The sequence below is a fragment of the Polyodon spathula genome, chromosome 3, assembly GCF_017654505.1.
Source record: "Polyodon spathula isolate WHYD16114869_AA chromosome 3, ASM1765450v1, whole genome shotgun sequence".
In the NCBI taxonomy this organism is placed as follows: Eukaryota; Metazoa; Chordata; class Actinopteri; order Acipenseriformes; family Polyodontidae; genus Polyodon; species Polyodon spathula.
This window is the reverse complement of record NC_054536.1, coordinates 82,542,829-82,566,655: the sequence shown is the minus strand read 5'-3', so window position 1 is coordinate 82,566,655 and position 23,827 is coordinate 82,542,829. Positions and strand designations below refer to the sequence as shown.

Genomic DNA, 23,827 nt, shown 5'->3' with positions numbered 1-23,827 from the left:
GCACATTCAGTGTGGATAAAAAGCAGGGCTGACCTCCAGACTTCTCCGGGATTGGTAGCTCACCCAAATCTGCTCGAGTGCTCGGCGTAAAAGCGAGTCTGGCTTTAGGCTCACACACCCTCAGAAAGTCTGTGCTGTGTGGGGACTCGTAGCGGTGAGGAGAAAAAAACATAACTGGACATTCCAAATTGTGGGAAAAATAAATACAAATAATAATTGATCACTCTAAATTTATCTATTAAAAAAAAAAAAAAAAAAAAAAAATATATATATATATATATATATATATATATATATAAAAATAAATAAAGTTGTGTGAGACAGTTGGATAAGAACTTGCAAGCTTTAAAACTACAGGTGAGTGTGCTAAGTGTTTTGCTATAATGGATAGCTTCCTAGTAACATTTCAGTCCTTGTAAAGACTTTGCTCCTGGATAAACCATAAATCACATCCCCCGTAAACTGATCCTCTACTGGACATCGACTTCTATAGTACAAGGAAGTACTCAAGAGCGGGCTGCAACTATGATTCTACAGAAATATTTCTGATTGGGCACTCTGCCATAATATACAATCTTAGCGGACTGGAAGATTCTCAATAATTTCTGTCATCCCAGAACCTGCTTTTAAAAAGGTCAGTTATCTTCAATGTAAAGTTTGCATGTCTACCTCAATCTACAGTAAATGAGAATTTCCATCAAAGTTCCAGCTCCCCCATGGACTGGTGGACATTTCCAAACATGGACAAAGTGTTTCACGATTAAAAGGAGGATGCCGAGTGATTTTACTAATTGATCACATTTGTTTTTATGGCTGTTTTTTTTTTTTTTCATTGTAGTATAAGATTTCTAAACAAAGTCAATAAAAATGACCCACCTGTTTATATCTGAAAGTACTTCTTTGAACCCTCTACTTTTCTTTGAAGAGCCATTACTGCTCAGAACAACAGCCTCAGAACCTTAAGTATGTAAAGAATTAAATAAACAGCTTATCCTTAAATGCTTAGGAAAGCATTACCAGACAGTGCCATCAAGGTCAGCACATTATAATGAACTTCAGCCACAATCTCTCCTGCAGCACATACATTTTATAGATCCAAAATACAGTAAAAGATACTTGTACAACTCTGTAGCTGGGGTACTTTAGCTTCTTTACATTTATATAGTACACAGTACTACCCGCGTTTCCTTCTGTATTTGTTTCCATTTCCTTCAAAGCCTATCGCTTCTGAATTTTACCCCGTACTGTACAGGTATGTGTTAGTAAAGAATTGACAAAGACAAGAAGTGTCCTGTTAAAACATACCCATGCTAGTTTGGGTTTGTACCTGATCATGATTTAGGCTGATTCACGTGCTCCACCTTAACAAGATCCATAAACGTCCCTAGTTATATGTGCATGCAGCTTTACCTGTGTGCATTCCTTATGTGTTGGGTATGAAAACAATAACATAGGCACAGAAACCTGCCAGACATGCTTGGTGGATCGTAGTATATACAGAGTGTATGTTTATAAAAGTTTACCACAGTAGTTTTGCAGTTTTACCATGCTTTTCTCATGGTTATACAGTGTTTGCCATGTTTATTGATATGCTTTACCACACTTTGTTATTCTTTGCAATGCTTATCTATGCTTTGCCATGCTTTATTACATGCAATAACCAAAGGATTTCTGCAGTGGAGCACAAACCTTTTAAAATTTTTTTTATGGTCATATGTACAGGATGGACCACTATAAACTTCTCAATCACCCCAAATCTTACCTTTTGTAACCTTGTTTTCTTTTACCATTGAAAGAAAACTAGATACTTCCTTCTTCAACTTTTGCTGGCATGCTTGTGCTTTCTGTGGGGGGGGGGGAAAGTATTAACCATAAAAAACTACAGGAGGTTTATTTATTGCATTTGTTACGGTATGTATTTGTGATTTTAATAATTTCATCAAACATTTAATAAGATGAGTAATAAGACAATAGAGAGACAAAATACACAATCTGCTTATAAATCAAAGGAATCATCAGCCACAAAACATCATTTGTTCAGATTTTAAAACATTTCTCCCCTTGCTGTCAAAAAGTATACCTCCAATACTTTCATTTATTTATTTATTTTTTAAACATACACACACACACACACTTCACTGGAGAAATGGAACAGGTGATGAAAAGATAGTTTGGTACATTTTCACTGAAAGATTTGAAAATGTACTGAATAAAAGTTGCTGTATGTCAGCAAGGGAAATGTAAATTAGGCAACACTCATTCTTACCTGTAATGAATCACTCAGCTGCCCCACAGATACCTCATCTTCCTCTTCCTCCTCGCTCACCTGGTCCTGGGAGCAGTAGTGGGTGCTGTAGGCAGAATGCTCCTCTATTGCTTCCAGCCATTTCTTAAAAGAAGAAAACTAAATCAGGTCAGTCAATCTTGCAAATCATGCTTCAACTGACCCTCCTCATTATCAAGGAAAGAACATTGTCAAACATATCTATCTAGCATAATTCATTTGTTTTAAAATAAAAGCTATAACGAAACACAGAGATTTACTGTATGGCAATGCTACTCAACATGATTTATTTATTTATTTTTAGATATTGCAATAATAGAACAGATTACACAAAACAGTATTTCAACAATGAGTAAACCACTATTGTGCTTGTTCTCACCCATACACCAATGAGTATTCTAGGGTTAAGTAAAAAGAAAGTTTCTGATTTTCCATTTACTAATCACAGTTGCAGAGGGGACAGAAATTACAGATGACCCACCCCAATGGTACTTTCTAAAAGTAAGGAGGCAAATAAATATAAATGGATTGATCTTACGTTTCTTGTAAGCTCTGGTGCATTTTTTGGATGCACTTTAAAGTTGTGGACGCTATCATCGAAGCACTTAACAGAGAAAAGGGAGTCGTCTCTGGATTTCACCTTGGTGAAAAAAAAAAGAAGCAATGAATGTAACCACATTAAAAAAAGATTTAAAAAAAATGTATACATAAAAAAATTAGCAGAAATAGCCAGTGTAGACTGTAACTGTACTGATGGAGACAGAAGAATATTGTTTACTTTACTAAGGAGCAAAGGAAAAAAAAAAGTAGCAAGGACACAGTCTCTCACTTTATCCACATATCTGATGTTCGCAATAATGTTACACTATACAAAAGTCCTTAACCAAGTTTCAACACTTCATAGCAAAGTGGTTCTTGAGTTCTTGCCTATATTAAAAACTATGTGGGAACACATTTTGCTTTTGGAAGGGGTTAATAAACTTATGGAGATTTTTTTTTTTGTTTGCTTTAACAAAGGTTACTCCTAAACTTGCCCAAGGGCCTCTGAAGTGTAAAGCTCAGAATTGATTTCCAGGGCACACCCTACCGTGCAGACAGCTTGTGTGAGGTGCTTGCATCCCTGCCGGTGTTTATTAGCTGCAGCATCTGACCTGAAAAGGGAATGATGTAGAGAAGGAGAAAAGACCAAAACACGGATAGTTTAAGATGTGAATTTTTTTTTTAAAAGAATAAACTTACTGTTTTGGATACCAGGACAAAACTCCATCTTGGAGAACCACCCAATAAAGCCGCCAACCAAAGAAGCGGGAACTCTAGGGCAGAATGAGACGGATTACATAAAAGGGTGGTTACAGTCAATATGCCGCTACTTGGGGATTAATAATTCACTAATTCAAAAAAAAAAAAATTCCAGCATGAGCGATGCCAACATGAGTGATAAAACGGGCCACTAGCCGACATCTGTATGTTTTACTGCATTCATGAAGGAGGAAGGATTCATCAGAGTGCAGCATTTTCAATGTCTCTACACCCAAGAAACTTAAAAGTCCTAAGACCTCAATATGGTAGCAATATGCTCAAAGGTCATGTTACGGTCACCAACACATTAAGGTGCAGGGTTAATATACGCCTGCAAATGTGAAATCTCTACTTCAAATGATAATCTGACATTATTTCTTGCACGATATCCATGATCAAACTTAACCTAGAAAATCAAAGAATACAGTTATGTACCGAATATGAATCCAGGTTTTCATCTGAACATGGCATATTTGAAAAAAAAAAACACCACCAATTACCTTCCAAACAGGTCCTTGAAATTTCTGCAAGGTTCGGTTCACACCCTTTAAAATAAAAATAAAAAAAAAAAAATTGTTAACGGCTAAAAAATATGCACTACATTTTAGCCTATTTATGCTCACTTGTTTCCATGGATTTTGATTGTGTTTTTTTTTTTGTTTGTTTTTCAGTTGGCAGAAAAAGACTGAACAAATTAAAATACTAACCCATGCCATTTTCAGTAGGTTTACAGTCACTCGAAGTGCACTGCATGTTCAGAAGATACAGTAAACAAAACAAGCATTACATAAAAAAACAAATACAAAATTACAGTTTAATCAGAATAGTGGTAACAATGTAGTAGTTAACCCACTTCAAAACTGAGCACTTAACATTTTCAGGTTTGACATGTGCTGACTTAAAATGTGCCAATTTTGACATGGAAATGACTTGACTGTGAACACTCTGCAAATGTATAAGCAACATTATGATATCCTATGAATGAAACTTGATATTTGTTTAAAATGAGTATCTGCACTGACCTTCAGAGGACTGCCCTCGAGTATTTCTTTCATCTCAGCTCCCTTTGCAAGGTCAAGAGCAGTCTGATCTGTCCATGAAAAAAATTGAAAGACAATCTATTCCACGTACTTAGAAAAGCCAAAACACATCAGCATCAGTGATCAGACATAAAAGAAAAGTTAAAATGTGTATTTGCCAAACTGTTAGCTGTTTAATGTGTGCAACACTATAGCAGTATATAACTGATTAATAATGTTTTGTACTTGTGTTAAAAAACAAGTGGGTGCTATTTAGTTGCTCGTTAAGTGCTAGAACCAATATAAATATGTTGACTGAAATGTTAAAGAAAGAAATCCTCTAGCCGTTACTCACTGTTTTTGTTCTTGATGCTGGGGTCTGCCCCACTCCTGAGAAGTTTCAGCGCGCACTGCTTTTGGCCTCGGTACGCTGCGCAGTGCAACGGGGTGTTGCCAAGCAGGTCTACACAGTTGATATTGGGAGGCTTTGACCTGTTGAGCTGGAAAAATAGGTACAACAGATGCTATGATAATGCAGTCTGTTGTCTGTTTAAGGTAATTGGTGCTGATACCTGAATACAGGTTCCAGTTTATTATTTTAATGCTCAACCAAGCTTCACTAAGGTCTCTAGTACGTTAGTACATGAGCAAATGTGATATGGCAAAAATTTTAGATGAAAGAGAATAAACATAACTAAATACATTAAGTTGCTTATTTTCTTCTCAAATTGATATTTTGCATTATCTAAGCAGAACCACCACCTATTCTGTTTATACTAGTCATCAATGTACATATACAGTGGCTTGCGAAAGTATTGACCCCCCCCTTGGCATTTTTCCTATTTTGTTGCCTTACAACCTGGAATTAAAATTGATTTTTTGGGGGTTTGTATCATTTGATTTACACAACATGCCTACCACTTTGAAGATGCAAAATATTTTTAGTTATGAAACAAACAAGAAATAAGACAAAAAAACAGAAAACTTGAGCGTGCATAAGTATTCACCCCCCCCAAAGTCAATACTTTGTAGAGCCACCTTTTGCAGCAATTACAGCTGCAAGTCTTTTGGGGTATGTATCTATAAGCTTGGCACATCTAGCCACTGGGATTTTTGCACATTCTTCAGTGCAAAAAAACTCCATCTCCTTCAAATTGGATGGGTTCCGCCAGTGTACAGCAATCTTTAAGTCATACCACAGATTCTCAATTGGATTGAGGTCTGGGCTTTGACTAGGCCATTCCAAGACATTTAAATGTTTCCCCTTAAACCACTCGAGTGTTGCTTTAGCAGTATGCTTAGGGTCATTGTCCTGCTGGAAAGTGAACCTCCATCCCAGTCTCAAATCTATGGAAGACAAACAGGTTTCCCTCAAGAATTTCCCTGTATTTATTGCCATCCATCATTCCTTCAATTCTGACCAGTTTCTCAGTCCCTGTCAATGAAACACATCCCCACAGCATGATGCTGTCACCACCATGCTTCACTGTGGGGATGGTGTTCTCGGGGTGATGAGAGGTGTTGGGTTTGCACCAGACATAGCGTTTTCCTTGATGGCCAAAAAGCTCAATTTTAGTCTCATCTGACCAGAGTACCTTCTTCCATATGTTTGGGGAGTCTCCCACATGCCTTTTGGCGAACACCAAACGTGTTTGCTTATTTTTTTCTTTAAGCAATGGCTTTTTTCTGGCCACTCTTCCGTAAAGCCCAGCTCTGTGGAGTGTACGGCTTAAAGTGGTCCTATGGACAGATACTCCAATCTCCGCTGTGAAGCTTTGCAGCTCCTTCAGGGTTATCTTTGGTCTCTTTGTTGCCTTTCTGATTAATGCCCTCCTTGCCTGGTCCGTGAGTTTTGGCGGGCGGCCCTCTCTTGCCAGGTTTGTTGTGGTGCCATATTCTTTCCATTTTTTAATAATGGCTTTAATGGTGCTCCGTGGGATGTTCAAAGTTTCGGATATTTTTTTATAACCCAACCCTGATCTGTACTTCTCCACAACTTTGTCCCTGACCTGTTTGGAGAGCTCCTTGGTCTTCATGGTGCCACTTGCTTGGTGGTGCCCCTTGCGTAGTGGTGTTGCAGACTCTGGGGCCTTTCAGAACAGGTGTATAAATACTGAGATCATGTGACAGATCATGTGACACTTAGATTGCACACAGGTGGACTTTATTTAACTAATTATGTGACTTCTGAAGGTAATTGGTTGCACCACATCTTATTTAGAGGCTTAATAGCAAAGGGGGTGAATACATATGCACGCACCACTTTTCCGTTATTTATTTTTTAGAATTTTTTGAAACAAGTTATTTTTTTCATTTCACTTCACCAATTTGGACTATTTTGTGTATGTCCATTACATGAAATCCAAATAAAAATCAATTTTAATTCCAGGTTGTAAGGCAACAAAATAGGAAAAATTCCAAGGGGGGTCAATACTTTCGCAACCCACTGTAATATATATTGTATATTGAAAACCATTTTCACACCTTTTGGAGAAATAAATTAGGCAAAATAATTGTCCAATCTGAACTTAGAAATAAAAAAAATGGGTTAACTGAAAATAAACAGAAGTCTTCACTTTTATTTATTTTAAAATGGCCAAATAGTGTGGTGTCCCAAGGCCCAACGATACAGACCACCAATCAAGTTCTGCATACAGCACTGGGATTCAAATACTTTCAGATGAACAAATAAGAAATCTCTTACCAGTTCAGTGAGTGCACCGGTCTGCCCTTCCCTCACTGCTGCTAAGAGCATCTCCTCAAGCTTCCTCTCTTCAGTCCTTTCTGCAGCTGAAACCATTAGATAGATATTAATGCAACACAAACAATGAACCTGCATTAATTCAATGTTCATTTCACTAAGAACTAGTTACAACATTCAGTGACAAAATATCATAGTATTCTACAATATCTTGTTCACATTCAAAGTTTTACTTGCATACTGTTAGTACAAAGTATGATCTAAATGTTACAATGTAGGTTATGCTATTTTAAATAAAGTATAACGCTTTTAAATATAACATGAGGCAATGTACAGTAATCTGCATCTTGATTTTTACGCCATAGAGTTTTATTTTTTGTGTTTTAAGCCATTATTGTACAAACAATAACTTCTGATTATTACTGTTCCTTTTTATCATCTAATACTTACCTTCTAACATTATTTGTATTTCTTTGTCCTGAGTAACTTCTTTTGGTGTCTGTGCTGTGCCATTTTTAATAGTAGCAAATGCATGGTACTGCAACAGCAGCATAACCAGCTCCTGCATAACAAAACAAAAATTGAGGGGGGGGGGGGGGAATTTGGAGATGGATGTCACAAAATAAAGTTTGAGAACACGTTAACAAATAAACCATTTGAGATGTTAATACTACATTTATCAGATTAAACACCCATATATACTGACCCAGTAAATTAGTACTTAACGTTTTGTAACAGAATTTTGTTAAATAGAATTTAAATAGACACCAAATATTTCTAAACCACCAGGTTGTATTTGTTTGATAAGGGTTTCTTTTTACCTGTCTCCCAGTATATGCTGCACGATGCAGGGGCGTATCCCCCAGGTCATTAAGCACATTTACTTCTGCACCAGCCTGACAATATAACAGGTACGTTGGATACATGTTAGCGAAGAATACTCTTAATTTTAGTATTAAGTTCAAAGCGGAGGTGTTTAAATAGAGACCCTTACCTTTAACAGTTCCTCCACCACATGTTTGTGTCCAAAGTAGCAGGCAAGATGAAGAGGAGTCCATCCCAAATTAGACTTGCTTTTCCCTGACACAGATAATGAAATTGCAATTGACATGGAACCTCACTGTTGCACGCAGCATTGTAACATACAAGTTACACACCAGTAATCAACACAGCCCCCCTTCCACCACACACACAGTATTACTAACATTAATATCCTTATTTAAAAGTCAAGATAATAGGCTAATAGATAATAGAAGAAGAAACAAAGCATTCCCAATTAGCATAAGTGGAGGGGTTTGTCATATCAGATTGAATGGTTTGTAAATACGGAAATAAGTAAAGAGATCTGTATGCTGCCTAATGGTTCATTTTTACATGACATCACTGGTTACTGTTCATTGGGCACCAACTGTAATGGAACTGAGAGAGAATCACAGAATTCAACTTTGTACCAACTATAACGACTCTATGGGAAGTCAAAGCATTTGTTCTGTATAATTGACACAGCAAGAGAAGTTTCCAGCTTAAATGGTTCACAAACATCAGTAGTAGGTGCAGGTTTGCAAATGTATGCAAGTTCCTCTCATGTGGACATTGCATTGCTATTCAATGTATAGATCTAACATTCTGTAGTGATCAAGGTTTAATAGGAGTGTCTACAGCTGCTCTTACTGTTTGTGCCTGCAGGAGTGTCAGAGTCAATGCAATGCTGCCTGTGGATTCCCCAGTGTAGATCAGCAGCGTTGTCCAGCTAGGATGCAAAGCCACACCCCTGACTGTATGACTCACCCTGCACACCACACAAGGACACCTTGCTTTCTATCTTGTTATCATTAGTTGAAGGATGGGTTACCTTTACAGTTTATATCAATGTTTGTCTTTCCTTGTCTCCTGGAATCCAGCAGCTTCTGAACTTCCTCAATGTTACCATTCCGGGCATCGCGAAGAAACTGCTCCTCAGGGTCCAAATCTATCCTCCTGTGACAGACATCAGATTCACTGGTATTACTGGCTATCGACTGTTTATAACGGCCCCTCATCTTACTTGTAGACACTGGGTTCTCAAAGCACTTCGCCTCATATCGGCACTTTTTCAAAATGGAAAAATTAACAACTAAAGTTATAAAACCAGAAATAAACAATGCAGACATGTCTTGCAAAGTCTTAAGTTATGGAACATTCTGGTCTAGAATGTCAAGTTCAATACTCTATGGTAGAAAGTGTTAATATATCTTTGAGTGGTGATGATATTGTCTACATACATATTATCAATAACATGTTTCTTAGTTTGTGAAAACATGAATCGCCAACCTTTTGATACAGCATGTGTCTGTTCTGAATCAGGTAAGGAACAATAAAGCTCACAAATTATCCTTATGGATTTCCAATTCAGCTTCTGTTGGCTTTTGTCCTCTCCAATATTTTATTCATTCTCTCCAAGTATTTGCCCTTGACTGCCATCTTGTGGTTTTTGAGGCACAGTAAATGAGTAAACACACTATAAAGTCCTTAAATGAGCGCCAACTAAGGTTTCTCACCCTTGTTAATAATAGCTTAATAGCTGGTCACCTTTTTCTTGTGTTTTAGATCTTTGGGTTTTTATGGTTGCTTGTTTTTGTATTCTTCAGTTGAGGAAATACAGGTTTCTCAAGTATAAGAAAAAAATGTAACTGTTGCATCTTTTAATTATTGCGTATTTAATTAATTAAATGATGTACAGCATACAAATTATAATAGTTAACGCACTGTAGTTCTCTACATAAACATGCCATTGTCCTAGGGTTTAAAGGTCTCCAACATGACACTGTTTTGAAATTAGAGAAGCAAACAATGCTGTTTCAATAGATGGAAGTTAGAAGCAACACACAAATATTTACTCAAATCCTCCTGCCACATTACAGTAAATGGTTTAATTGAACTCCCATTTGTCATTAACAGCTGGAATAAACACAACTAGTTGTTTTTTTTTTTTCTTCTAACCTTATTCTTGCACATGACGGAGGAAGTCTTGTGACTCTATGGCTAAATGTCTGTTAGTAAACTCCAGGAAACCAAACAGTGTGGACACATTGCACACCCTGTCAATTAACAATAAACAAGGACACTGTGTACATACTTCAATGAATGTAGGCCAATTCTCTTTAATAGCTTAGAGAATGTATGTATAATACCTTATAGAATGTATGTAATTATGTATTTTGGTGGTTATACATTTCTTTAACAAAAAAAAAACCCTAAGATAAAAACATATTACAAGAGAGAGAAGGAGAAAAGCAAGCCTAGGGTTATATATTTTACAGTAACCTATTCCTGTTGGCCACAAGGGTTGCCAGATTTTACACACAACTGAAATTTTTGAAAGCCTATAAACTTTTGGGTAATGCTAATGCAATAGAATTGAATTGGAATGCATATGAATAGCATCTGAATAATGTTTTCTTGTTATCTAATGAACTGTGTAGTTCTGCAAATAACAGACAAAATTGCCACAGATATATAATAAAATCGTAGTGGAACGCCATAGGAATAACAGATATTCCTTTGGAATTCATAGGAATTTACAACAATTATTTTAAAGTGCAACTAACTTTTGTTTCAACAACATACAGTGTCGGCTGTTTTTTTGTGATGCATCTATCAATATCAACAATGACTGCCAACATGGCGAGAGTAACAAACAAACAAGCTCTTTTAAAAATGTCCACTCTAGTGCACGGATTATTGCCCACATTGTAAAACAGCAATAACGATCCATGTGCACTATGAAACAGAAAAGCCTGAGTACTTATTGTTATGTTTTTGTTTTTTTTTTATTTTATTTTAATAGCTCTTCCTGTAGCGATTTAGAGAACAGATCTCAAAATCCAGTGCACTAGAGCAGACCTTTTGAAAAGAGCTTTCAAACAGACTTTAAAGTTATAAGTGTAAAAATGTGTCAGGATGTTAAATTAAAAGAAAAATTACATGTACTTTATTTAAACAGTTCTGGCAACAATTTTTTTTCAGGCTTAAAATGTTTTAAATATCTAAACTTTATGAAGAATCACACTTTCAAAAGTCTGTCAAGGGACAAAAGTAGTGAAAAAGACAAGTCATGGGTGTTGTTTTTTTATGGAATATAAACATGTTTCAGAATAATCCCAAGAGGTCAACCCAGTTTGTACTACTGTAAAAACTTCTAGCTAGGTAGAATGCTTAGCTAAGGACCAGGTATTTAAAACATTCACAATCTGGTTTTACCCAGTAGTGCAATTTACACAAGTCAGGTACTGGACCCTTTTAATAATCTAGCACAGTGGTCATCATAATAATGCCCAATGAACACACAAGGCCCCTGGAGAATGCCAGTGACCCTCTGCAGTGTCCTGGTAACATGCCCATTTACTGTTAAAGGTCAGCCACAGCAAGTTAGCCAATGCAGCAGCCACTTCCACTAATCTACATATCAAAGGGTTTTTCAGGGTACATGTCTGCTAAGCAAACGGTAATAGTTTATTTTTGTTAATTCCAGCACCTATGAGACAGCCCATATGGAATGTTCTGACCCAAAGTTCCCAATGAACTTAAGGCAGTACAAAAAGATACTTATGTGGCCCTGGAATCACTCATCCAACCACCAGTCCCAACATGTACCTGTAACGTATTCCAGTTATTTAGTCATTTATACAGTCTGGTGAGTAATAATGCAGTCATATACAATTGTGTAACATTAAAAAAAAATGCATAGAAACAACGTCTGTTCACCCTGTTGCCCTCCCCCAGCCGCAAATACCAAAACAACCAATATAAATTAATTAGCTCGTTTCTCTTGTCCAATTACTGTTGGTCGTGCATTATAACATAAAAGACATATCGGTGCATACTATTTTCTAATACATAATATGTTTAAACTATTCAAGCTTCAACATCAATACAACAACGCATTTAAATAAAGACGTACCGCGAATCCATAGATGTCGTTGCTCCTAACAAAAACGTTGTTGTCAATTTCATAACAATCTTGCAGCTCTCATTTTGTAAATAAAAACGTATTGGCAAACTCCTCAGTTTGACACTAAGTAAGCAGTGGTAGTGTGTCGTTTTTGAATGCGAGAGCTACTGACTGAGTTCACAGCTCTCTGTTTACACAGAAAGAGAATTTCCACTACCATGGGCCAGCATGTGACTGCATTAAAAATAAGCCTCCTTCTTGACTCTTCCTGTTTACATACCCTGCTGCAACGACATAAATGACAGCTTGACTGTTGTTGGAACTTTTTCAAAGCGTTGCACTCATACATATAGAAGGATTAGTTCGACCACGCCCATGAAACTCCAAGCAGCAGTATGAAAACCGGGCGGCCATATTGCCTAGGCAAGAAACTTCATTCCTTGTAATGGATAGAAGGCAACAGAAAAGGAGCAGAGGTAGTACAGACGTGTTTAGTTGTTGTTTAAACTTTCAAGAAGGTCAGGCAGCTAATGAACAGCTTAGGAGAAGCTTTTTTTCCCCCGCAGGCTTTTTGATATTGTCATATTAAGAAAGAAAATAAATAACTACATACTGTACATGCATACATACATACATACATAAATACACCCGATTATTTCAACTCTACCCTATGATTGACGGTTTTTTTTAAGAGGCATGAATACCAATAATAATTTGTAAAGAAGTATAAATACCATAGCTATAAAAAGGTTCTGTATGATAACTACTAATGTAGCATTTTGTCAAAAAGTAAGTTATAATAATATATAATAATAATAATAATAATAATAATGTATTTATTTGGCTGACATTTTATCCAAAGCGACTTATCGGGAGTATAATTATTTTTACATACACATTCTGGTACCCATTTATACAGTTAGGTTTTTACTGGAGCAATCTGGACAAAGTACCTTGATCAATGGTACAGTACCGGTGTCTTACGTGGGATATAACAGCCTCAACGTTTGTGTAACTTTACATTGGAAATTATGGGGCTAAATATTCTAAGAACTGTACCTTAAAAAATAAATAAAATAATAAATAAAAAAAGTGCTACTTTGATTTTAATAAGAACATTTAAGGTACAGAAAACTAGGATATGAATGTAGTTTTATCTTGCATGAACTAACAATTACAACATTAAGGATTTTTTCTGTAACTTTTTCTTGACACCGTTAATCCCCTTTACTTTTTTTCTGATGAAAGAACATAACATTGAAATCTACAAGTCGAATGAATTTGTCCTGATGTAAAATTATACAAGTTAATAGTGAATAACTTTACACACACACACACACACACACACACACACACACACACATATATAATATATATCGATATATATATATATATAATATTATATATAACAAATGTTTAACAAATTAAATGATGTCTTCCACAGATTAATAAAAAAAAGTTAAAAAAACAACAAAAATAGAGCAAAGTGATAGAACATTTACATAATTTTAGTAAGATTTAGAAAGATGGGAATAGAGAAAGAAATTTTAAATTATAGTAAATTTTAATATAAATGTAATAGTAAGATACAGAGGAAATGGAACTTATTATTATTTAGTAATTTGGCAGACACCTTTTATCCAAGGCGACTTACAGTGTTTTGTAAACTTTAAAATATAATATATAGCCACGCACAAGATTACACAGTGTAACAACACATTATGATGATAAAATGAATTTCTTTAGACAACAATATTAAAGTACTGTAAATGGAAAATTAAAAATGTGTACAGTACTTCAAAACTGATTTTATTAGAAAATTGCAAAATATAAAGTGATCAGGTGAATACAAAATCTAACTTTTTTCACCAAGAAAAACAAAAACAACATGCAGTGGCGTGGGCTTGCTTTTCTTCCTCAGACACTGGCAACCTTATTATGCTGAATGCTGTAAAATATCAATCGCCCAGAGGTACAGCATCTGAATACTTTTATAGTATGTGGCCAGAGCTAATCAGCAATCAAACAATTTACTCTGGTCACATTACACACATGCTTTTAACCCCATCTCTGCTAAAGACAGTAAAAAAACAAAACACCATTCACATACAATATACAAAGATTATTTATATATTATTAACAGTGTCAGGGCTTCATCCCTGCCACAGCATGTTATTTTGGTTTTATTATTAAGCTGAATCTTTGCTTTAATTTATATATTTCAATAGAACAATTACAGAAATCATTTTCTTTGATTTTTCTTTTACACTTGGTGAGTTAACATTTAGTTGACAGAAAAATAAAAAAATCAATCTTTGAGGTTAGCAATTAAAAAAAAAAAAATCTGGGGAAATAAATCTGTGTTTTGTCAAAATAAATATTTATTTTGCAAGCTAAATCTGAAGCTAAAATGCAAATGATACCCGCCCATCTGACCAACCCCCTGTTAAATCTGATTTAGATTGCAAAATAAATATTTGTTTTGACAAAACCCAGATTTTCCCAGATTTAACTGTCAAATTGATTTTAAATGTTTAATTTGTGACACATGTTTCAATGTTTATAAATTATATCTGAAACTACACATTTCAAAACTTTTTTTGTTAAACATTTATGTATAAAGCTACATCTGTGATCTGACATTTTTATGTTTAAATCTAGTAAAACAAAAATACTAGATTTAAATGAAACCAGTAAAAATATGTGTTCTTTTTTGCCTTTTGATTGTGCCGCCTCAAGTAGGGTATCATTTTAAAACTTGAACTTGTATCGTCAAAATAAAGTAGTTTGTAGAGTGGCACAAGTAGGCAGTCACAAGCTACGCCATGAAATATACCCCCACTCCCTTATCAATAGTTGCCATTTCAGTACTGGCTTATATTATAAGGGTTAAATCATATCGATAGACTGGTTATGTCACCTCAAGTAGGGTATAATGTTAAAGCTTGAACATTTATCTTCAAAATAAAGTAGATTGCAGGGTGGCACAAGCAGGCATTCACAGGCTATGTCATGAATTATATACACACACCCTTCTTTTCCTGCATATTCGCACACATTGTGAGGGCTTTGCCACCTCAAGCTGGGTGTGATGTTGAAGGTTAAGCAATTGTCTTGTGATTAGAGTATGGTGCATAGTGGCATGTTCAGTACTATTAAGTGCTATTGAGCATTAAAAGTAGAGCATTTATTATGAATTGTAAGAAAAAAGGCCTTGTTTGATAGAAGAGATTTAATTAAAAAGTCATTGTTGTTTTGAACTAAGCAACAAATACAGTATGTGAAATATACTCATTCATAATAAACATTTAAAGGTACAAAACCATTTAACTTATGAAAGTATGTCTTGTGCTCTTCTTTGAATGAAATTTTACGTGACGCAACAACACAAATGTTATCAAGCAGTAGCCTGGTACGTGCAATGCGCCACATTTCAGGAAATTAAATTTCTCTAATGTTATTACAAAGCATGTTGTTTCCATCAGTACTCACACCCGTAGCCTGCAGAATAGGCGTTCATAAACTATGTAATGAACCCCCCTTCCCACCCCCACCCCCTTCTTATAAAATATTAGGAATTAGCATTTTTTTAAATCTTGGCTGCAAGTTGAATGACACAGTTTTGAACTAGAAAGAAATTCAATGTATACTAATAAAGCTGTGTACAATAAAATATGTCTCTAATGATGCTGCTTGTGAACAAACTACTTCAGTGATAAGTACAGGAATTGCTAATGCCAATGCTAAGCCTCAACAGGTGTTTTGTGTGTGCAGAAAACCAAATGATATCAATAGGTCTATGGTATAATGTGAAAGATGTTTAGAGTGGTTTAATGGTCAGACAACTATTTCCCAGTTAATGCTCTGAGAGCTGTGTATTGCTGTTGTAATAGCATGAGGTCCATATGGGCTGAGACCATGCCAAAAATAACAAACCTACCTCTAAGCTATCTCCCCGTACTCTGTCCTGCCCTCCTTTCTGACTCTACTCTCCACCACCCTACGTCCTGCAATCAGGCACTATTAGACTATCCCTCTTATACCTCAGAATTACACACACCATACCCTGTCTTTCCAAGTACTCCCTTTTATATGACAACCCGGTGGGGACCACCCCCCCACTCTCTACCCCAATCAGCTGTCACTGTCTCTATGGCAATGGTGCTCACCCCACAGGCCCCAGGTCGCTACAATATAAAAGATGTACAAGATATAACACCTTTTTTATGCAATGCTTGTGCAATATTGGCCGTGCCCAAAGATTCATCAGAGCTTAGTATTGATCAAGGTAACTTTGTTAATGGCATTCAGAGCCAGTGATGACGAGGATGATTCCAATGATGACGAGGATGACCCCAATGGATGAGGATGATTCCAACAAGGATGAGGATGATTTCAATGATGAGGAGGATGGCCAAATAAATACAATTTACGATACGATATATTGTATATAATAAATACAATATATTGAATCCGCTACCGCTACTAAAGAATACGTTTTGCAAAGTATAAAAAACAAAAAAAGGCAGCTACAGGAGTTTGAATGCATTTGTATCGTGGTTTGAGCGCTGGAATGGGTTTTTTCTTTTGTAGAAACGTTTTCATACTAACTTTTGTATTTGATAACATTAATTTAAAAATGCAATTAATGTCTATGATGAATATGTTTTTGTGACAAATTAGCTGTTAAAATATTGAGTACTTTGATGTGTGTTTCAACTTTAACTAAATCAAGTAATCAAACTGATAAATGTTGTTACATACCGGAAATTGATTTATTAAAATGTTTGGATATACAGTTTTTTTTTTATTGATTTATACTACTGATCGTCCACAGCTCACAGCGCTAATTATACAAAACAACCTATTAATAATAATAATATAATAATACATAATAATAATATATAATATTATAATAATATGAAATGAAACGTTTGCAAAACTGACTTCAAAGTTTAAAGCGCAGGATTTAAATCAAAAGTTTTCAAAAGAAAACCAGCGCAGGTCGCGTCGACAGTAGCCAGGTGCGGGTCGACTTTTTTTTTTGCCCCGGGGGACCCTGGGTGTGGGTTGCAAGCCAACTGAATGTGACTTTGCAAGTTTTATTTGGTTGTACAGAGTGGCGAAAAAAGTAATTTCTGTATACAGCTCTTTAGTGGTTTCGTCACACTCTTACTTCCTTGGATATTGTTGCTATACGGTTCTAAACAATATGGCGCTCTCATTGTTTTCTGCGCTGTCCTTAAGGTGCTATCAAATGTTCCGGACACTCAGGTTGGTTATCATATTATTGTTAATAAAACAATGAATAATCCTCTCCCAACACCGAAACCATAAAACTAAGGTCAGTATCCTATACTGCAGCCATTACACGTCTAAAGTAGTTCGTGTTTGGCAGTGAATAAGCGTGTTTGTTACTTTAAAAAAAAGTGACCGAGGTGCTGACTTCTTCAGTTGTCCTGACAGGAACATTTCGCGGTACCAATTGTAGGCACTGCGTTTTCTGCATAGACTTTTTAAAAAACGAATTAAAATTGGAGTAAACTCTTTCAAATCAGTGATTAGCAATCATTCGTGTACATTTGAGACTTAAATTTTAAAAACAAAAAAGTGATGTCGAGGAAAGTTTCTCGCTGAAATCACGCTCGGATTTTATTATAATTTATTTGTAAAATATTTGAAGCAGCACCCGTTTACCGTGTTTTTTATTACAGATACCAATATCCATGTATTATAAAAAATAATAGATGGGCTTCAGGAAAATAATTCCATCTCGATTTCTTTGACAGTTTATACAACTCGACCTAACGGTGTCGTAGTATACTACGTCACATAAATCCTAGTACCCTGTAACTCGCTCTGTTTTATATATCTATATCTATAGATATAGATACACACACACTTAAAATACATTTGAACATACACTACAACAATTAGTTGAGCAACATCCAGAAGAAAAGCTGATGGCCAAGAACACTAAAGTAAAGCTGCTATTCTATTGTGCATGCGCATTAGTACAAGCACTGGGTGCGTTCACAGCGACCATTCTGCGCAGAATGATCTCTGAGAACGCACCCATTGGCTAAATTGGTCAGATTCTGCACATATCTACGCAGAATGATCTCTGTGAACGCACCCACTATTTTACCTGTCGTGTGTGTGTGTGTGTGTGTGTGTGTGTGTGTGTGTGTATGTATCTGTTTTTTTTCCCAGTGTCAAGCGTGCTGCTCCGGAAGCATTTCATCTCCAGTGCATGTTCATGAAATGAGTGAGCGAACTTTGTAGTCGCTTACATTGTAAAATGGTTATTGAAGGACCGAGTTGGCAGTTCCATAACTAATTTGCCTAGCAGTTTCCCTGCTGTACTGTGCTGCATTCATTTATTGTGGAGTTTGGAGTCAGTGCTTATTTCAAATTGCTGTACACTGTGGAAACTAATTCAATCGAATGAATGGCGACCACTCCTGATACTGGTTTAGAAGAAGAAAATCTCCACAAGCAAGTAGGTTGTGAAAATATAAACTTCACATATACTAGGCTACGGTATTTATATCCCAGATTTTTTGTAAACAAACATCGAGCCTAAATACAACACATCACGTGCTGTTGTATTACTTTGCGGCTATTAAGGAAATATGATGCATAGTTAAAAAAAAAAAAAAAAAAAAAAAAAAAAAAAAATCTTTTAAAGTATTTTGAAGTGTTGAGAAAAGAAAAAAATAAATGTGCATACAGATATTTGAAAAAAAAATCTGAACCAAGAGACTTGTGATTAATAGTTGAAAGCTGGTTTAACAGTGGCTGTATAGTCCATTTTACAGTAAGGGCAAACTGTTGTTTAAACACCTAAACAACTGCAATTAATGTTGTGCATATTTGCTTTTGTTATGTAATATACGGGGTACCCCAGTATCTGTATCTGTCCCAACATCCAACTAGAATTTTCAGCAGAGAATGTACACCGTTTACAAAAGTGTCCATTTTTAAATTCATGCTTTAAATTCATTCCATTGTAAAAATGTTTCATGAAATAATAGGAAGTAAAGTCTACTATAACTGATTGTACATTGCAGTAAAAACTGTAATATTTAATGTTCATTACATTGCATAGAAGGGCCATCAGGTTATTTATAGGAAGGCTCTGGCATTGGCTAGATCATCATATTATTGTAATTTCATTGAAACAAATACAAATAGTCCTAGATTTATTTTTGCTACCCAAGACAAATGAATTGCCCCCCCCCCTTTAATACTCGCTCCCTTGACATTGGCTCCTTTCTTAGCTGCAATGACTTTTAAAACTTTAAAAAATAAAATAATTACTGGACATTGGAAATCAGATCACACAGTCCCCTTCTGTTGAAGAGAATGCTAGCACAGTATTACCAATTAGAACAGTTAAGACTACTATGGAGGCTTTTTCTTTGATTCTTTTAAAATAATTCACAGCGCTAGTTCAGCATATGAGAGGTACCACATGCTCTCTTGATCATATTCCTACAAAACTATTAAAATATGTTCTTGGTGTTATTAATATCCACCTTTTTAAAAATGATAAATGTTTCACTTTCCTCAGGTATACGTCCCTGAGCAGTTAAAGTGGCTCTGGTAAGCCTATGCTCAAGAAACACAATTTGGACCCCAAAGTCCGGAATAATTAGGCCAATCTCCAATTTACCAGTACCACTTTAAACAAACAAATAAGCAGAATATCATGGGTAAGCTACTTAATAAATATATACACACACACATACACACACACATTTAAATAAGGATTGTTTCCCACTTATCTACACACCATACTTCACACTGTTAAGGGGAAAAAAGTTTTTATTGACAAAAAATTATATATTAAAAATACAAAATGGAAAGCTCGTAATTGAATAAGTCTCCATCCCCTTGAGTTAGTACTTGGTGGATCACCTTTGGCAGCAATTACAAGTGTGAGTCTGTTGGAATAGGTCTCTACCAACTTTGCACACCTAGATTTGGCAATATATGACCATTCTTTACAAAACTGTTCAAGCTCTGTCAAGTTTCTTGGGGAGCGTTGATGGACAGCAATCTTCAAGTCATGCCACACATTTTCGATTGGATTTAGGTCGGGGCTCTGACTGGGCCACTCAAGGACATTTACCTTTTTGTTCCTTAGCCACTCCATTGTAGCTTTTTCTGTGTGCTTTGTGTTGTTGTCGTGCTGAAAGGTGAACTTCTGTCCCAGTTTCAGCTTTCTTGCAGAGGGCAGCAGGTTTTTTTCAAGGACATCTGTGTGCTTTGCTCCATTCATTTTCCCTTCTATCCTGACAAGTGCCCCAGTCCCTGCTGATGAGAAACATCCCCATAACATGATGCTGCCACCACCATGCTTCACAGTAGGGATGGTGTTCTTTGGGTGATGCGCTGTGTTGGGTTTGCGCCAAACATAACCCTTTGCATTTAGGCCAAAAAGTTCCATTTTAGTTTCGTCAGACCATAAAACTTTTTGCCACATGGCTACAGAATCTCCTGAGTATTTTTTGCGTACTTCAAACAGGATTCAAGGTGGGCTTTCTTGAGTAATGCTTTCCTTCTTGCCACCCTACCATACAGGCCAGATTTGTGGAGTGCTTGGGATATTGTTGTCACATGCACACTTTGACCAGTCTTGGCCATAAAAGCCTGTATCTCTTGCAAAGTTGCCATTGGCCTCTTGGTAGCTTCTCTGATCAGTCTCCTTCTTGCTCGGTCATCCAGTTTGGAGGGACGGCCTGATCTAGGCAGGGTCTTGGTGGTGCCATACACCTTCCACTTCTTAATAATCGTCTTGACAGTGCTCCAAGGAATATTCAAGGCCTTTGATATTTTTTTATACCCATCCCCTGATCTGTGCCTTTCAACAACTCTGTCCCTGAGTTCTTTTGAAAGTGCCTTGGTGCTTATGGTTGAGTCTTTGCTTTGAAATGCACTACCAAGCAGAGGGAACCAACAGGAACTGCTGAATTTATCCTGAAATCATGTGAATCACTACAATTTAACACAGGTGGAGGCCACGTAACCTGGTGTGTGATTTTGAAGGTGATTGGTTACACCTGAGCTAATTTCGGATTGCTGTTACAAGGGGGGTGGACACATCCATCCAAGCTATTTCAGTTCTTATTTTTAATACATTTTCTATACATTTCTAGAATATTTTTTTCACTTGGAAGTTATGGGGTAGGATGTGTGGATAAATAAAATAAAACTATTTTAATGCATTTTAATTCCAGGCTATAAGGCAACAAAAGGTGAACATTTTTAAAAGGAGTGTAGACTTTCTATAGGCACTGTATATACTGATATCCACCCCAGTGACCTTTCTGGATGCTCAGACCTTGACTGGGGGGAAATCACCTTCAATTTCTGTATAATGAAACAGTAAAGCTGATCTAAATGTGATGTCACGCAAAATTTGGTCACCCATGAAATATGGCCCCTCCGGAGGAAATTTCTGATATCGTCATTATCCGTCTACTATATATAATATGATTATGTTTTTTTCCCCTTTTTGTTTAGATTGACGAGATTGAAGCACTTTCGTCTATATATGGAGATGAGTGGTGTGTCATTGATGAAGCTTCAAGAATCTTTTGTATTCAAATCTCAGATGACCTCGATCAACCAAAATGGACTCTTTGCTTGCAGGTGTTGTTCAGTATCATTAATAAGAATTAAAAGGATATATTCGCCTCTGCACAGGAAGACCATTATAATAAAGTACATGATGCGCATTAGCCACACTAATGCCAATTGAAAATACTTTGAAACAGGTCCAAGATAAAACTGAATTGGGATTCTGTCAGGCCAAGTAAAAATGTGGGTGGCCAGAAATTGATCTTTCCAACTCACTCGCTATGGAGTAAGCAATCTAATGAACGACCAGTACAAAGGATAGTTGCTTAAACATCAGATTGATGAACAAAGTACAGTAGGTAGAGCAGAGAGCTGTAAATTATTTTTACTATCAGGGAAATTAAGGTAGGTTAATTCATTTTAAAGGTAATTTTATCTACACTTGCATATAGGCAGGTTTTGACCGTTGTGTCTGGGGAAAGCACCACTTTTGAAGTCCTCTGCTTTCAAAAGCATTATTGTGGTAATAATTTGAAATGTTATTTCTTTGACAGGTCATTCTGCCATCAGAGTACCCAACATCAGCTCCACCTATCTATCAGCTGAAGTAAGTCATTTTTTTTAAACATGATCAGTTTTTTATTTATTTATTTTTTTAAATTGAGATCTCAATCTCTAATACTTTGACAGCAGACTATTTGACCCATATCCTAATGTACAGGATGGGTGGATTGCGATATCTGCTAGTTTGCTGGTCTTGCATAACTGCTACCTAAAGTCAGCACTGTAGTGTTCTTAAATGTTTATTGGTATTGTGGAAATAAGGTAGAGCAAACCTTCCAAACAAGACACAACATATGGAAACTGTGTATTATATTATTTAGTGTTGGGACAAATATCAGAATATTCGAATAAATAGTTTTTGACATGTATTCGGATACAAAACTCAGATTTTCATATAAACTACAAATCACAAAAATACCTTGCACTTATTTACCGCCTCACCAGAATTTTCGACACAGTGTCAAAAAATGGCAAATGAAAAAGAGCTCTGTGTGATATGTGAGATTAATATATACTGTATAAAAAAACACAGAGTCAACACAGCAGCTCTTGAGTCTTTATTAAAAAGTTTTAAACGGCAAAAAGTAAACAAACAAGATTATGTGTGCGCACCCTTAGTGATCTCTATGGAAAGCCACCTGAGTCAAAAATGCATTGTGCTGCTTCAGAGTGAGCCACACCCCCCTGCTGCTGTGCTGTCACTGCCAGCGTTCAGAGCAATATAATGGCTTTCATATGTGGAGTGTGTAAGAGGCTTGGGGAGGCTAAGCCTCTCCCAAATAAATTGTCCGCCAGCACGCAAAGCAGCATATTTATCCTTTTCCTACTGCGCAACTGCCAGACCGCTAGGGCAGCTGGCATATCAAAATCAACACTGTAGTTCTAGATTTCGTTGGCATTTCATTGTCATTCGAAGAGATAATGCTTTGCTGGTTTAATGTCTATCCTTCCCGCTGATCTGAGCCCCCATACCGCTGCAGGAAGCAGCTGACGAAAACTGAATCATTTTCACTCATTCCCTTGCCTGGAACATCCTCTTAACAATTTCTGCATTTGTTCGAATTGCTGTTATCTAAACAAACAGCTTGATCCGAATCTGATTTTACAGAACTTGTGGCAAAATATTTTCATAGAACACTGTCTGTTACGCACCACCATTATATTTCGTCCATCAGTCTGGCTATTTTTCAAACTCAACACAATGAATGAAACTTAGTATTCAGACTCACTAGTAACAGCATTATAAAAAAATAAAATAATGCAAGTCTTAATTTTATATATATAAAATGCTTACTGTACATCATTGGGTTCAATAAATGCAGGGGGAAAAGTATGGAATAGCCTCCCTAAACAAAAGACTCACGCGCTACCTATGATGCCTTTTATTACTTTTTGAAAAACAAACAAATATCCTAACGAATATCTAAATTATGAGCGAATAT

The 23,827-nt window shown here is 36.2% G+C and overlaps 2 protein-coding genes across 4 annotated transcripts in view; one reads left to right on the top strand and one right to left on the bottom strand.

Annotated features, from left to right (window-relative positions):
- The window catches only part of osbpl1a (oxysterol binding protein-like 1A), a 53,976-nt gene extending 41,338 nt beyond the window's left edge, over positions 1-12,638 (bottom strand). Inside the window, exons 1-14 of one of the 2 annotated variants that reach the window (XM_041246126.1) lie at positions 12,243-12,638; positions 9,156-9,280; positions 8,298-8,383; positions 8,125-8,199; positions 7,754-7,865; positions 7,307-7,392; positions 4,958-5,102; positions 4,606-4,673; positions 4,084-4,128; positions 3,524-3,597; positions 3,372-3,435; positions 2,823-2,924; positions 2,267-2,389; positions 1,763-1,844 (exon numbers count right to left, since the gene is read on the bottom strand). In XM_041246126.1, the coding sequence (XP_041102060.1) occupies positions 1,763-1,844; positions 2,267-2,389; positions 2,823-2,924; positions 3,372-3,435; positions 3,524-3,597; positions 4,084-4,128; positions 4,606-4,673; positions 4,958-5,102; positions 7,307-7,392; positions 7,754-7,865; positions 8,125-8,199; positions 8,298-8,383; positions 9,156-9,280; positions 12,243-12,295 (1,240 nt within the window). In that variant the 5' untranslated portion in view covers positions 12,296-12,638. The remainder of the gene's footprint in view (positions 1-1,762; positions 1,845-2,266; positions 2,390-2,822; positions 2,925-3,371; positions 3,436-3,523; positions 3,598-4,083; positions 4,129-4,605; positions 4,674-4,957; positions 5,103-7,306; positions 7,393-7,753; positions 7,866-8,124; positions 8,200-8,297; positions 8,384-9,155; positions 9,281-12,242) is intronic. The other variant, XM_041246127.1, reaches the window with a different exon arrangement.
- Positions 12,639-18,447: 5,809 nt separating this feature from the next.
- Positions 18,448-23,827, top strand: part of impact (impact RWD domain protein) — an 87,207-nt gene continuing 81,827 nt past the window's right edge. The window contains exons 1-3 of one of the 2 annotated variants that reach the window (XM_041246125.1): positions 18,448-18,735; positions 21,765-21,893; positions 22,376-22,428. In XM_041246125.1, coding sequence (XP_041102059.1) covers positions 18,685-18,735; positions 21,765-21,893; positions 22,376-22,428 — 233 coding nt within the window. In that variant the 5' untranslated portion in view covers positions 18,448-18,684. The remainder of the gene's footprint in view (positions 18,736-21,764; positions 21,894-22,375; positions 22,429-23,827) is intronic. The other variant, XM_041246124.1, reaches the window with a different exon arrangement.